Genomic DNA, 14746 nt, shown 5'->3' on the forward strand with positions numbered 1-14746 from the left:
GCAGGAGAGAAAAGAGACAGGGCGGGGGGTTGGGGGGTGATCCATCCCTGGGTTGGGAAGATCCCCTGGAGGAGGACATGGCAACCCACTCCAGTATTCTTGCTTGGAGAGTCCCATGGACAGAGAAGCCTGTCGGGCTATAGTCCAAAGGGTTGCAAAAAGTCAGACACAACTTAAGTGGCTGAGAACACATGCATAGTATTTATAACACTTCATCACATGGAGTACTGATGGAATATGCCTGAATAGATCACTCCATGATCCAAATACCTGCTATCTGGGGCTAAGAGGTTCCATTTCTAGCAAACAGGCTCTATCTCTCCCAACCACATGCAATCATTCATCACATAATCCTAGGAGGATCATAAATCCTTTATAGGAAGAAAGTAGCAAGGAAGGAGACCAAACAGAAACAATTTAAACTATGACCTATGAGGGACAGGGTAAAATGCTGTATTTCTACCTGGTATCATCAGTGCTAGATTAGTGGAGTACGTCACTATGATCTCACAGGTCAGAGTACAATGAGGAATCAACATACACTTTGACAAATTAAAGTATGTGTGCTTAACTGCATGCTCAGTCATGTCCCACTTTTTGTGACCCCGTGGATTGTAGTCCACCAGGCTCCTCTATCTGTGGACTTTTCCAGGCAAGAATACTGGAGTGGGTTGCCATTTCCTTCTCCAGGGGATCTTCCCAACCCAGGGATCAAGCCCACGTCTCCTGCATTGGCAGGCAGATTCTTTAACCACTGTGCCACCAGAGAATAGTTAATACTGTGGGATTCAACACATCCCATTATTTTATAATATGAAGATTCCAGCTTCAGAGTCTCAAAACAGGAGGATATAAAAGGGGCTGACTCAAGCCTGAGGTGAGACTTAAGGACCACCAGTTGTTATTTCAACATTTATGTACCAAAAAATACATGTATAGATACAAACAGAGCTATGGTAGAGTCCTGGCAAGTCTTCTGAATATCTCCCTCTACACTTTTCATTCATATTTATTCTGGCCTCCTCATCAGATGTTAAGTCTGTCAAGGATATATAGTAGTTCCTCTCTGCTCACAAAAGGACCTTTATCTAACAATATTTAAGGTCTTCCTTGTAGCTCAAATGGTAAAGAATCTGCCTGCAATGCAGGAGACCCAGGTTGGACCACTGGGTCGGGAAGATCCCCTGGAAAAGGAAATGGAAACCCACTCCAGTATTCTTGCCTGGGAAATCCCAGAGACAGAGGAGCCTGGCAGGCTACAGTCCATGCCATCAAACAAGTTGGACACGACTGAGTGATTAAGACTACACACGAATATTTTAGACTGTTAGATGAGCTAAGTACCTTTTATCTGACTATAAGTCTGAAGAAATTTGGAATGAGGGGATAATAAGTGATGCTAATGGGTTTTTAGTAACAAGATATCTTAGAAAGATAAGTGGGCTGTTTACTCCAATGAATCCACCTTGGAATCCAGTGAGAAACTTGAAAGATCTAGGTTAGGACACAGCAATGGCTGGCTGGCAAGCAATGATTGACAAGGCCTCAGGACTAAAGACAAATGAATCATGGAGGGTGGGAAAGAGACCTATTGTTTTGTTCTGGTTTATTTTCAACCCTTTCTCAAATAGTTCATTAGAAGTCTAGGTAAATGAGAGGCAGAATAGGTGACGAAATCAGTTGGGGAATGGACACTGCAGTTTCTTTCTTCCATCTTTCAGATACATGAGAAACGTGGGCTCATAGGTAGAGAAAAACTAGGAGTAAAATTTTGTGACATTGGTGGAAAGACTCAAAAGACTATTTTTATATGAAATCAAATTATTAAAAATTAGAGCATTTGGGGAAATAGACTTTTTGAAAAGCCAGAGATTAGAAGCCTCTCACATTCCGGACCAGTGGCTAGATGTGCAGTGGCTACTGGATTATGAATACTCAAGAGCTGTGGCAGGACCTCACCCAGGGAGAATCTGAATCCATTCCCGCCAGGGTAGCAGGAGATGCCAACATCTTCCCAATGGCTGCAGTCATGACCTCCCCAGGGTCTCCGCGAACACTGAAGGAAACTGGCTTCCTTTCCTGAGCAACTGACACCTTCCAACCATATGGGTCCCGTGCTCTCTTCAAAGTGGTTTGCAGAGGCTTGTTTGCCATATCTGTGGCAATAAAATAAACATCATGCACAGAACTGCTGTCTCTTGTTTCAAGGAACCACAAAACATAAAACAAGCAACTTCATTAAGCATCATGACTTCAGAGGGTAAGTACTTGTTCTTTCTCCTATCCTGAGAACTCACTTCTAACAGTAGTGTTCACTACATCACATATTTTGATGATCTTAACAATGTTTGATTGACTGAATGGGTAACGAGTGGATAATTAATCCTATTCCCCCAACCATTCTTGTGTTTTGTCTACAATTTAAGCCACCATCCAGAGAGAATGCAGACAGATAAATGTCAAATTCCTGACCGTGGAAATAACACAGTGCACCAGGAAGTGAAAACACTTGCGTCAGCCTCTGAAAGCCTTCTGAGTGCATGTGATTTCATTAGTTCTCTAAGACCCTTTCCTATCCTGTCTTCCAAAATAAACCATGTGAGGAATTTCCTGGAGGTTCAGTGGTTAGGATTCCACACTCACTGCCAAGGGTTGCAGGTTCAATTCCTGGTAGTGGAACTAAGATATTGAAAGCTACATGGCACAGTCAAAGAAAACAAGTAAACAAAAAATAAAAACAAAATGTATGTATTGGTTCAATGATTTCTCAAGCATCATTCCCATCCATGATGAAACGTGGATTTTAACCCATCAAAATCAGAGTAATAACAGTGTTTCTACCTTTTTATAAGGTTACATAATCTGATTTTTTAAACTTTCATGAATTATATTTGTGTTTCAATTGACTTTATTTGTAACACTGCCTTACTGAAAAACCCGAAGTATATTATAATATATATATATATATATATACACACACTGTAGAAATAGGAAAGATCCACAAAGTCAAAAATTAGCAAATAAGTCAATCTCTACCTTCGTTCATCTTCTCCCCAGTTTAGTTCTTTTGTTCTGTAAAATCCAAACAAGCCTCCAGAAATCCCTGGGCTAAAAGATATCTGAAGTGTCTTTCAATTGGTCTATATAAATAATTAAACTCTAACTCATAAATTTTATGTTAGTCACTTCCATCCCAATTTATTATTTCTGTACTAAGAGTATGAAGAGATCTTTCTCTCTGAAAAATGAATTTTCCTAATCTTTTCCTATGCACTTACTTATTAAATTTATTTAACATGATAAACATTTCAATTAATTAAAACAATGCAACTTTCAATGTCATTCTAAGACTTCTATTTTGCTGACTTATCGATTCTTAGCTAAAAAAGTAATTATCCTAAATTCCATACTGCTATCACGCTCAACTTACACCAGGTTTCCACAAAATGCAGCAATCGGATTACATCCATTCATATCGATTATGTAAGAGACAGCAAGAGGTCATTTTACTTTGGGATTTCGTTTGTATGAAGAAACCCAGAGTTCACCGTCTTTTTCATTCCAAAAGTGCATTCTCTTTCAGAAATTCCTCTGTAAACTAAAATGTAAATGTAGCAGGTGCCTATTCTACCTTCTAACGTAATCATTTAGAATTTTAACAAATATTGAGAACACTTTCAGAACCATTAAGTTCTGATACTCTGTATATGCAAGAAAAACTGAATGTATCTGTGAAACAATAAAATAAAATAAAAAATGGAGAAAAAATCAGCATTTATTCAGTTGTTTTCACTAATAAGGAAAAATACGAGAACAGTAAACAATAATATTTTTGAATTTTTCTAAACTTGTGAAAATGGGATACAGTTCTCAGACTAGCAGAGATTTACTTGGATGAAACGGCATTTTAAAGTAATTCTTATTAATTAAATATCAATATTTATTTGGCTAGCATGTCATAGCCCTTGACCTCATAATTATAATTAACTGCACTGCCCATGAAAATTCAAAATATTTGTCAATCGCATACATCTATACCTTTGTGATGTCATTATTTACAACAGGAAAATTTAAACTAATTGATATATTAAGTAAATTATAGTATGAACATCATCAGTTATGTTATTAAAATTATGACTACAGTAATATAAAGTAAAAAAGTGAATAGTAAAATTATATATCTACTACTAGAGCTGCTACAAAGTTATACACAAGTTTTAATAATGGAAAAATTAGGAGTAGTTTTTTATTTTCTCTTTTTTCCAAATCGCTAAAATTTTATATTACTTTTACAACTTTAAAAATATATGTTTAAACATAGCTTGAATGAAAGCATATTTTAAGTTTTAATAAATATTTGCAATTAATTCTATCTCAAGCTGAAATAATATAATTTTGCTTATTTCTTTTAAACAAGAGACAATTACTTCAAGTATGACATAGCAATATGGAAAATAAGAAAGAATGGGCATCCATGGGCTTCATTCAGATATTAGCTCAAAGGCATCATTTGCAATTACTTCAAGCAACTTAGGTCTTTACTCTGGAATGCATTATGTGTGTGACATGAAATATATTGCTCAAAGTGTGATACTCAGTTTTTAAGAGAATGAGGTCAAGGGTGAGTTCAAAAGGTCATCTCATGACAAGAAAGCTGTTTTTCTCAAATAAAAGTGGTAATTATCATCACATTATGAGAAAGGAAATAATGTAATACCAAAGAATTTGACATTGGACTTCTCTGAAATTTTAAATACAGTGATGTTATTACTAACAACATCCAATAGTAGCAATGCATCAGAATAAAACTGATCATTCACAGCATACAGTCTTACTTAAATAGACAAAACGGGACTTAGAAGTCATCCATGGCTCCAACCAGTTATTCAAGAAGAGGGGTCATGGCAGGAAAGGCAAATGAGATAAATAGCAAGATATGGTTATTTATCATCAAAGAAATGTTATTGTTTTTTAATTGCTGAACTTCCATATATAGATAGGTAGATAAGAGGGGTAGGAAGGTAGGTAGAATAGACAGGTAGATAATAATTGAGAATATATACTGTTAGTATTATAGACATTACAAGCAAGGGTGACAAAATAAGACTTTTAAAAATATAGCTTGGCATTTAGCTATCTCATATCAATAGATCTTACTTAAATCCCAGCTGTCAGCAAACCACATAGGTATTAAGATCAGTCCAGCCATCATTACAGACAGTCCCCCACTGTCCCCTGTAATACACTTCCAGGCGACGCTCATGGCTGCCTTTACCACCTGCAAGTCTGATGACGCCATCTGCGACAAGAAGAAGACACGGAGACTGAGCAAATAATGATCAGAAAAAGGCAGAGCAACATTGTAATTTCATGAGAAATATCATCCTACCCAGATCTCTCTCGAGGCCTTTTTTTAAACTCCTATTAGAATTGTCCTTGGTAGCTCGGACAGTAAAGAGCCTGTCTGCAATGCTGGAGACCTGAGTTCAATCCCTGGATCGGGAAGATACCCTGGAGAAGAAAATGGCACCCCACTCCAGGATTCTTCCCATGAACCGAAGAGCCTGGAGGACTACGGTCCATGGGGTGGCAAAGAGTCATTCACAGCTGAAGCAACTAAGCACACAAGCATAGAACTGTGCTCAGTGATCTGAGATCATTAACGGGATTGTTCTTGAACAAAGTCATAACACATATCGGTCCTAACAAACTACTTCCCTTTTATTTCTACTCTTGTGTCTAACTAGAAAAATATACTCTGATATAATTCCAAAGTAACTATTTAGATTTCTTCAGATTAAATAATACTTGGGAAATTTCTTATGGTTTTAATCTCCTTAAAAGTATGAGCAATATTTGTCACTTTAATTTAAAAAGTATAAAAACACAGTAACTTGGAAATAGCTGAAAAATTTAACTGTGAATGAAAAAATACTGAAATATGAAGACAGAAAAAGCTACTCTGGTTAAAGAGTGATCTATCATGTCAAAATATTTATTACTATTCCTTAGGCATTCATAAAGGATTTCCTGGTGGCTCAGATGGTAAAGAATCCACCTGCAATGCAGGAGACCCAGGTTCAATTCCTGAGTTGGGAAGATCCCCTGGAGAAGGGAATAAAAACTAGGGTGCATGTTTTGCCTGTGTTCTTTTATCGATAATACAAATCTAAATTTCAGTCTTCTGAAATTAAATGAATACTTAATTCCCAGAAAATCCTGTAAAAAGCTTCTAAGCAGATACACAATATAATAAATTCATTCCCCAAAAAGTATAAGAGGCCATTTCCATCCAAAATAATCCAAACACTGTCCCTCTTCCCAAATGAAATATATAAATAATCTTGGGAAAAAGTCATACTTTTCATGAATCTCTGGGATCATTCAAAGTAAATTAAGGTCTCCTAGCAACAGAATCATTATTAATGTAAAATTTCACTGTTTGCAAAGCATTGTTACACCTGTTACCTCATTTGACCATCCCAGCAACAGTACAAGACTATCCTCATTTGAAAGAGGAGGAAATGGAGGCTCAAGAAGATGAAGTGCTCTGGCTTACAATCTGGTATAAATTTTCTATTTGTTTTGTGTATAAATGGGTTATTCTAATAAAACAACAGTGTATACAGAGCTATGTAAATAAAAAAGTAGACCTTCAGCATTTCACAGTCTGTCAGAAGTATTTCATTTGACTTTTTTAAAGAAATATTAAAGCCTTAATTTTTTTCTTCAAGCTCTTTTTGCTATAGAAACAACAGATTTGTGTTGACCCAACTTCTCTTGCCCATCCATTTCTCTCTTCTTCCCCTCAAACATTTAAGTACATACACATACACTCATTTGCACTCAGACATGTCCTTCTTGCAACACAAGACATAGCTTGACAAGCATGCTGTGATTTGGAACAGTCTGAATATTCAGCACAGCAAAGGTTAACCTGGTTCTTTAATAGTGTGCTTTAATCAACAATCCCATCAAAATAGTTTTACCAGCTATAAACACATTCTGAGAGTCAAGACAGGCTAATAAATGAATGGACTAAATGTATAATTATAAAATCTAACATCCTAAATGTAGCATTGTACACTGATTCTGACTACTAGGTACTATATATTGCAACAAGATCATATATTCTTAATTACTTTATAGGATTGTGTAGCTTTCAACTGAAAAATTCAGAAATATCTATAAATAAAGAGATAGCATTATAATATACAGTGTATATTCTTTTTATGTCTTATTTGGGGGATTTATTTGTAAGTTCATTTAGTAATATCAGCTAAATTGAGAAGGGAAGTTAAGCCCAAATACGGGCGAAGGCAAGAGTGGCTAGGTTGACAGGGTGAAGTTCCTACCTGTTAGAGGGGTACAGGACACTCCAGCATCTTCTTCATGGTCACAGTTATGCTCTCCCCAGGAACTCTTTGGACACTGCTCAATAGAAAGCTCATTCCCAGTGCAGCGTACTTCATCCAACATTACTGGGCCAGACCCTTCCCCAAAATACGCCTGTTTCCACGCTTTGGCAATGCCACTGAACAAACATAAGAACATAAGTCAGATTGAAGGTTAGTCTGACCTGTTTCTTCTTTTGCCTCTGGCAAAGGTAAACTTATGATTAATTTATAATTTTCCGTATCAATTCACTCCACTGTATCTATCTTGGTCCATAAAGTACCAAACTAAGAATGAAAGAGCTACAAGCTAGAGTCTGGGGCCCTGATGACTGTGGAACCACCGTACCAACCTTGAATTAACTATCTGCGGTCTCCAGAGAGAGAAATAGACTCTTGTCTTTGTTGTTGTTGTTCAGCCACGCGGTCACATCTGACCCTTTGCAACCCCATGGACTGCAGCACACCAGGCCTTCTTGTCCCTCACCATCTCCCAAAGTGTGCCCAAGTTCATGTCCATTGCATCAATGATGCTGGACAGCCATCTCATCCTCTGATGACCTCTTCTCCTTCTGCCCTCAATCTTTACCAGCATCAGGGATTTTTCCAGTGAGTCAGCTGTTCACATCAGATGACCAAAAGACTGGAGTTTCAGCTGCAGCATCAGTCCTGCCAACAAATATTCAGTGTCGATTTCCCTTAAGATTGACTGGTTTGATCTCCTTGCTGTCCAAGTGACTTTTAGGAGTCTTCTCCAGCACCACAGTTTGAAGGCATCGATTCTTCGGTGCTCCGCCTTCTTTACAGTCCAGTTCTCACAACCGGACATGACCACTGGCAAGACCATATCCTTGACGATACGGACCTTTGTCGGCAGAGTAATGTCTCTGCTTTTTAACACATGGTCTAGGTTTGTCACAGCTTCCCTGCCAAGAAGCAAATATCTACTGATTTCATGGCTGCAGTCACCGTCCACAGTGATTTTGGAGCCCATGAAGAAGAGATCTGCCACTGCTTCCACCTTTTCCCCCTCTCTTTGCCATGAAGGAATGGGGCTGGATGCCATCATCTTAGCTTTTTTAATATTTAGTTTTAAGCCAGCTCTTTCACTCTCCTCCTTTGCCCTCATCAAGAGGCTCTTTAATTCCTCTTTGCTTTCTGCCATTAGAGTGGTATTATCAGCATATCTGAGGTTGTTGATGTTTCTCCTGACTGTTTTGATTCCAGCTTGTAACTCATCCAGCCTGGCATTTCTCATGTCTTGTTTAAGCCATGGTTATTTTCAGTTCTCTGTTACTCATGGTCAAACATCTCTTCACTCAAATTTATTTGACTAAATTTACTGCTCTCACAATTCAAAGTGACACCATATTCTCTAGAACCCCAGATTTCAGTGAAGAAGATCATGATTGCCTGTCAAAATGATAAATGACTTCAGAAATTGTATCTTCAGCCTTTTTCAGCCATTTAATTCTTAGACTAGAGAATTTATATTTTTAGTTTGCTTTTCAACGATACTGCATCTATTCCCCATTATTTAAGTTGCCTTTTTCTCCTTACATTATAACTATCTTGAGAATTTAAAACCAAAACAGGAATGCAATTTTGATATATGTAATTCAAATTTTACTATCCAGAAATAAGGTTTTATCAGAACAAAGCCACACTCATTCCCAAATTATTGTCTGTGGCTGCTTTTGCACTACACAAAAGCTCAGTGGAGTAATTGGAAAGTCTAAAATATTCACTATCTGTCCCTTTACGGAAAATGTTTGCTGACCCTTGCTCTAGAGGAAAGAGATTAATGAAAGCAAATATGGAAACTGATTTAGAGAACACTGAAAGCTGGAGAGTAGAAGCAGAAGAGACAGGATGACTAATGCAGGCCATGGGGAAGCCAGATAGGAGCAGAGTTTTAGAGAAAGGCAGATTGACCGTCTCTTGGGTCTCTGCCCGGTGACAATTGCTAGAAAAGAAAAAGACCTGTCAAAGAAAATTTCAGTGAGTATAATTCCTTGAGGCAAGACTAGGTGCTAAAATAAAACCAGGGACCAATATGAGAGAAAATAAAATTTGATCCCAAACTCAGAAACAAAAAATAAACTCCAGATGGTTTCAAAATTTAAATAGAAAGAAGGAAAGAAAGGGAGGAAGGAGGGAAAGAGGAAGACAAGATGACTAAAAAGTTAATACAATGCAATGAAATAATAATAACATAGTTCTTATAACCTTGGTAATAAGGGAATTTCCTGAGCAAGATGAAAAACCAAGAAATCAGAAAACAAAGACTAAAAAAAGTTAAACTTATAAATTTGAACTATGTAATAAATAAACCAAACACATAAATTTGAACTATTGTATGGCAAAATACACCACAACCAGATCAAAAGGCAAAGAAGGTGAAAGATATATTTGTAAAATATAACAGCAATCAAATAAAAAAAAATTCCTAGAAGTAAATAATCATAATTTATTATTATCATAATAAAAGAAAAAACGACCAACATCAAAAATAGGGTAATGGAGACAAACAAGCTATTTACAGAAGAAGAAATACCCATGGCCACTGAGCATATTGTAAGATGCTCAACTTACAGTGATCAAATTAAAACAGTTAGAATGCATTTTTACATATCCTTAAAATCCTTTGCACTAAAAATCTAGGCTAAAAGATTAAAAACTAAAGGCTTTCTATTCCCAAGAAAAAAATAACAAACCTAAAATACTCATTACTTGGGAGTGACTTGAGACAGGCTGGACAGAGTAACTGAAATACATTGCATTTCAAATATGTCAAAGATGTGGTAGAGGTTCTAGGAAAAAGCAAAAGCCCTGATTAACAGCCTCTAAACTGTGTTCCTTCCTTAAGGGAGAACACTAGATGGGAGATCAGAAGCCCCGGATAGTGACTCTGGGGAAAATCACCTATGTTATAATGCAGCCTTAAAACATCATTTGGGTGTTTTATTTTCTTCCTTATGCATCTCCATATTTTCCATTGTTTACAACCATTATTTTAATGATCACAAAAATGTTTAATTAAAATAAACTAATCAGAAAAATTAATGCAATAAATTCAAGAACCAAACAAAACAAAAAAAACACGAAGAAATCATGATGTAAAACAAACTAGGTTTCCCAGCTAATTTTGGAGTTCATTAAAAATTAAGATGATATTTATAAATTCACACAGTCCTTCAGCCTATTTCCTGGTGTCCTGGACTGTATTAGCTTTCAGGGGAATACCAAAGAAATGGATGACTCTGCCGTTTAAGACATTGTCTAATACCAGGGAAAGCAACATGAGACTCATGGTTTGTTAAAGGCTAATAAGTACTATGTAAATTTGATAAAGTTGTGTGTTCTCTTCCCTTCCATTATGAAAAGTATGTCCACATCAGCCCTGGCAGTTCATTTGTAGTAACAGTCCCAGTTTTACTACTTTCTCACCATCTGACCACAGAATAAATTTGTGGAATAGGGGTTTTCTGATATAATGCATCGATTTATTAGGTTATTTTATGCAAAGCTGTTTGACCTACACAGCAGCAATCCCCAATAGACACCGAACTGATCCTATGTCTGATCCGTATCCAAAACATTCCTAAACCTATTTAGCTAATCTGATTGTATTCATATAAAATTTGTCTGTTTTTCATAGAAAAAGAGCAAATAAAAAATACCACCTGACTAACTCAATCCCTGGATTTAGCTACTACTTTGACTAGACACAGAATGGAGTTAGGCAATTCTATTGTGTAAAAAGAATTACTTGCTAGGTTATAAAAGATTGGTTCTTTGACAGCAAATATCATTTTGTGACACATAACATTTGGATGAAAAACTCATTTTTACTGGTCAATAGTCCATATTTCTTTCTGGAAAACAATCCCCTCTATCTCCAATAATGATATTTTGAAGTATACTGAATGATTACTGTATCCCAGACACTGGTCTAACAGCTTCAAATGTATTAACTTTTTCAATCCTCCCTACAACCCCATGATGTTATTACCCACTGTTTACAGATGAGGAAACTGAGTTGCAGAAGTTAAACAATTTGCCCAGCATTAGATAGTAAAATTTGTCTGGCTTTAGAGCAGACTCTGAAACACTTTACTTTCTTTCAGTCTCTTGGGGCATTTTCAGTGATGTGTCTGTGGCACATTAATATATAGTCTGTCTAAAACATGCTCATCATCAATTTCCTCCTACAATAAACTTTTCTCCCTTGACTTCCCTATTTCTTTCAGCTTGTATTCATATTTATTCTTATTAATACCTGCCTATTTTGCAAACAGTGTAACATGAAATGAAAAATCCTACCTTGGGAGCCACAAATCTCAAGATTCCAGTCTTCATTCACAGTATAATTTGGGGACTTTGAGTAATCTCAGAGAGCCTAACTTTCTCATCTGTTAAATAAGGCCTCCTTTCTGCTCAATAATTGGACATACTAATAATGTTTATAAAGTATTTTAAAAATTAATAAACAATAAAATAAGAGAACAAATAAATATTTAAAAAGAGCATGAGAAGAATTTTTATTTTGACCACGGAATAATATGGTTCTTTCTTTAAGATAATTTTATAGCCAAAAAAAAAACCTAAGAAGAAAAAAGCGCTCAAAAATTTAAAATTCTTATGTAAATTATGGCATATCCACAAAATAAAATATGATGTCACAGTTCCATGAGCAGCTATGCTTTTAAGAGTTCTGAAAGACATAGGAAATGCTTTAATGTTAAGTGCACAAAAGGAACTCCAATTAAAATGTCTCTATCTGAAACTTCACTGCATATGTATGCATTCTCAAGTTCAATTTTCTAACACTTGGCTTCTTCCTTTCCTAATCCTCATGTTTCTCTGAGTTCTGGATTAATCAAATTTAAATATCTTAAGTACAGTTATTCCTTTTGTGTTTTAGGACGCTTGCCAGCTACCAAAATCTACAGCCACCATTAAAAGATGAGGGTCAACAAAGACAGCATCTCACAAAGAAATTGTAACCAGCACTCCAGGGAGGCATGATATAGTTTCCCTTTGGGAATTCAACAAAGCAAGTACCACTGAGATGAAACATGCAACATTAAAAATTATTGCATCTGAAAGTACTGTGCCTTTAAGTGAGCAAAACAAATTCTAGGGGAAGAGCACTTGCAGAATACTGCTGTACTGCAAGGTTATGAGAGAAGTAGAAAATCAAAGTAAAGAAAAACAAAGCAAAAGAACAGCATCAGCTCAGATCCTAGGGTACTTAATAATAAAAAAAAAATCTCCACCAAGCTAGATTGTTGGTTATTACACAGGCTTGTGGAAGATCTTTGCTGTCTTGAATATTTGAAGATATTTTTCCTTTTCATCACTTCTCCAAACACAAATCTCCTCATACAAAAGATGGCAGCGAGCAAATGCTTGAGAAAGATGTAAACACTTTACTCAACCCATACATATGTTCAACATTAATACAGTCTTCCTTGTGATTCTATCTCTACATTCTTTCCATGCAGTAGACTATTGTTTGTCAACACAGTCTTTGTTTGAGAACTGTTTATGTAAGTGAAAAAAAAAAATCTTGGCTCTCAAGAAAGAACTCTACATTACAACATGAATTTTTAGACTCACTTTTAAAACTATGAAAGTGAAAGTGTTAGTTGCTCAGTGGTATTCAACTCTTTGAGACCCCACAGACTATAGCCCGCCAGGCTCCACTGTCTATGGAATTCTCCAGGCAAGAATACTGGAGTGGGTTATCATTTCCTCCTCCAGGGGATCTTCCCAACCCAGGGATCGAACCCAGGTCTCTTGAGTATCCTGCATTAGCAAGTGGGTTCTTTACCAGTAGCGCCACCTGGGAAGCAAATACTTGAGTGATGTTTATCTAATCAAACTTTTGGATCTAGCCTCCCATTTCAGAAGTTACAAGAACCAGAATGAGACAAATTCAGAAGGGAGGATATTCTACAAACCAACTGGTGTGGTCTTTGGTCTCTGCAACAAGTCAGTGTTAGGAAAAACAAGAAACTGTTCTGGATTAAAAGACTTTGGGGGTATAACGTCCAGATGCACCACAAGGCCCTGGGCTAAATTCTGCTACAGAGAAACCATCCGTCAAGGACATGGTGGGAACACCTGTGGAAATCTGAATATTACAGGATATTAAACAATGTAAGAATGATTACCACTGACATTAGTTGTGATGATAATTTGGCTATGTAGGACAATGTTCTTATTTTTAAAAGGTGAAGTATACACTGAAGTATTTAGAGGTAAAATGTTGAAACACCTTTATTTTGTTTTAAAATACTTTAATATTAACCTACAGTTTTGAAAAAGTGGGAGGGGAGGGGTCAGTTGCAAAAACAATTGCAAAAAAATTACGGTTCAAGGTTCAAAAATCATGCTCCAGTGTCAAAGACTATGCTTAACTGGACAAAGTGAAACAAGAACTGAGAAGACTTAATTTTGAGAGGTCTCCACATCAACCCACCCCTACCTGCCACAACATGCTAAATAATTTTTTTCCAATTTAAAGTAAAATATCAACTTCAGAAGATCTGCCAGTATAATTTCAGAGAAACTTTTAGGCCTGCTATACCAATGTTCAAAATCACTAAAGACAAGGATCAGAGGATACACAATTATACCATACTATTCCAAAGTAACCATAACTAAAGCAACATATAATATTGGTTTTCTGTCTTTATTCCACAAGCTTCATTGCCATATCCTGCATAGGAATTATTTCCTTTGAACATTAATAAACATTCTTTGTTCTAAGCACATACCTAACAAATAAGGAGCAAAGGGCAAAAGTTTAGACGATATTTGGGGGAAAGAAGTTGAACTTCAGTTAAAGCCTCACAACTAGTTTCATCATATGACTTTGGTAAGTTACTGCAGTTGACCGTGCTAGTTACTACCTGGGAGTCCTATAAAGGCTCCCGATAAAAAGTGGTAAAAGGCTTAAGGTTCTTAAGGATACAAAATCAGTTGAATTCAGATACAAACAGGTTAGATCTATAGGTACATAGACATTCTCTTCAAGGAGACTACCGCCAAATACAATGATCAAAAAGGTGGCTTTTTCTACTTGTTCAAAGAAATGTGCAATTTAAACACACCTATCTTTGGGTATGGAAGTAATAAACTTAGAAATGTAAGCAAAACAAAAGAAGAAGAACCAACCTCAGACCCAGCTGCCTGCAGACCACTTCTGCATCTGCATCATCCCACTGGTCGTCACAGACTGTCCCCCACTGACCGGCATGGTAGACCTCCACTCGGCCCTCACGCACACTGCTCCCCCCAGCAAGGCGCAGGATGGGGAACGCAGGGCCTGCGATATGAAA

At 36.7% G+C, this 14746-nt stretch overlaps 1 protein-coding gene across 1 annotated transcript in view; it reads right to left on the reverse strand.

Annotated features, from left to right (window-relative positions):
• Positions 1–1591: 1591 nt before the first annotated feature.
• The window catches only part of LOC145504861 (neurotrypsin-like), a 41636-nt gene continuing 28481 nt past the window's right edge, over positions 1592–14746 (reverse strand). The window contains 4 exon segments of the mRNA XM_081486186.1: positions 1592–2156; positions 5158–5299; positions 7356–7534; positions 14583–14733. Of these exon segments, the coding sequence (XP_081342312.1) occupies positions 1832–2156; positions 5158–5299; positions 7356–7534; positions 14583–14733 (797 nt within the window). The 3' untranslated portion in view covers positions 1592–1831.

The sequence above is a fragment of the Giraffa tippelskirchi genome, chromosome 1 (genome assembly GCF_054371585.1).
Source record: "Giraffa tippelskirchi isolate mGirTip1 chromosome 1, T2T-mGirTip1v1.2.pri, whole genome shotgun sequence".
NCBI classification, from domain to species: domain Eukaryota; kingdom Metazoa; phylum Chordata; class Mammalia; order Artiodactyla; family Giraffidae; genus Giraffa; species Giraffa tippelskirchi.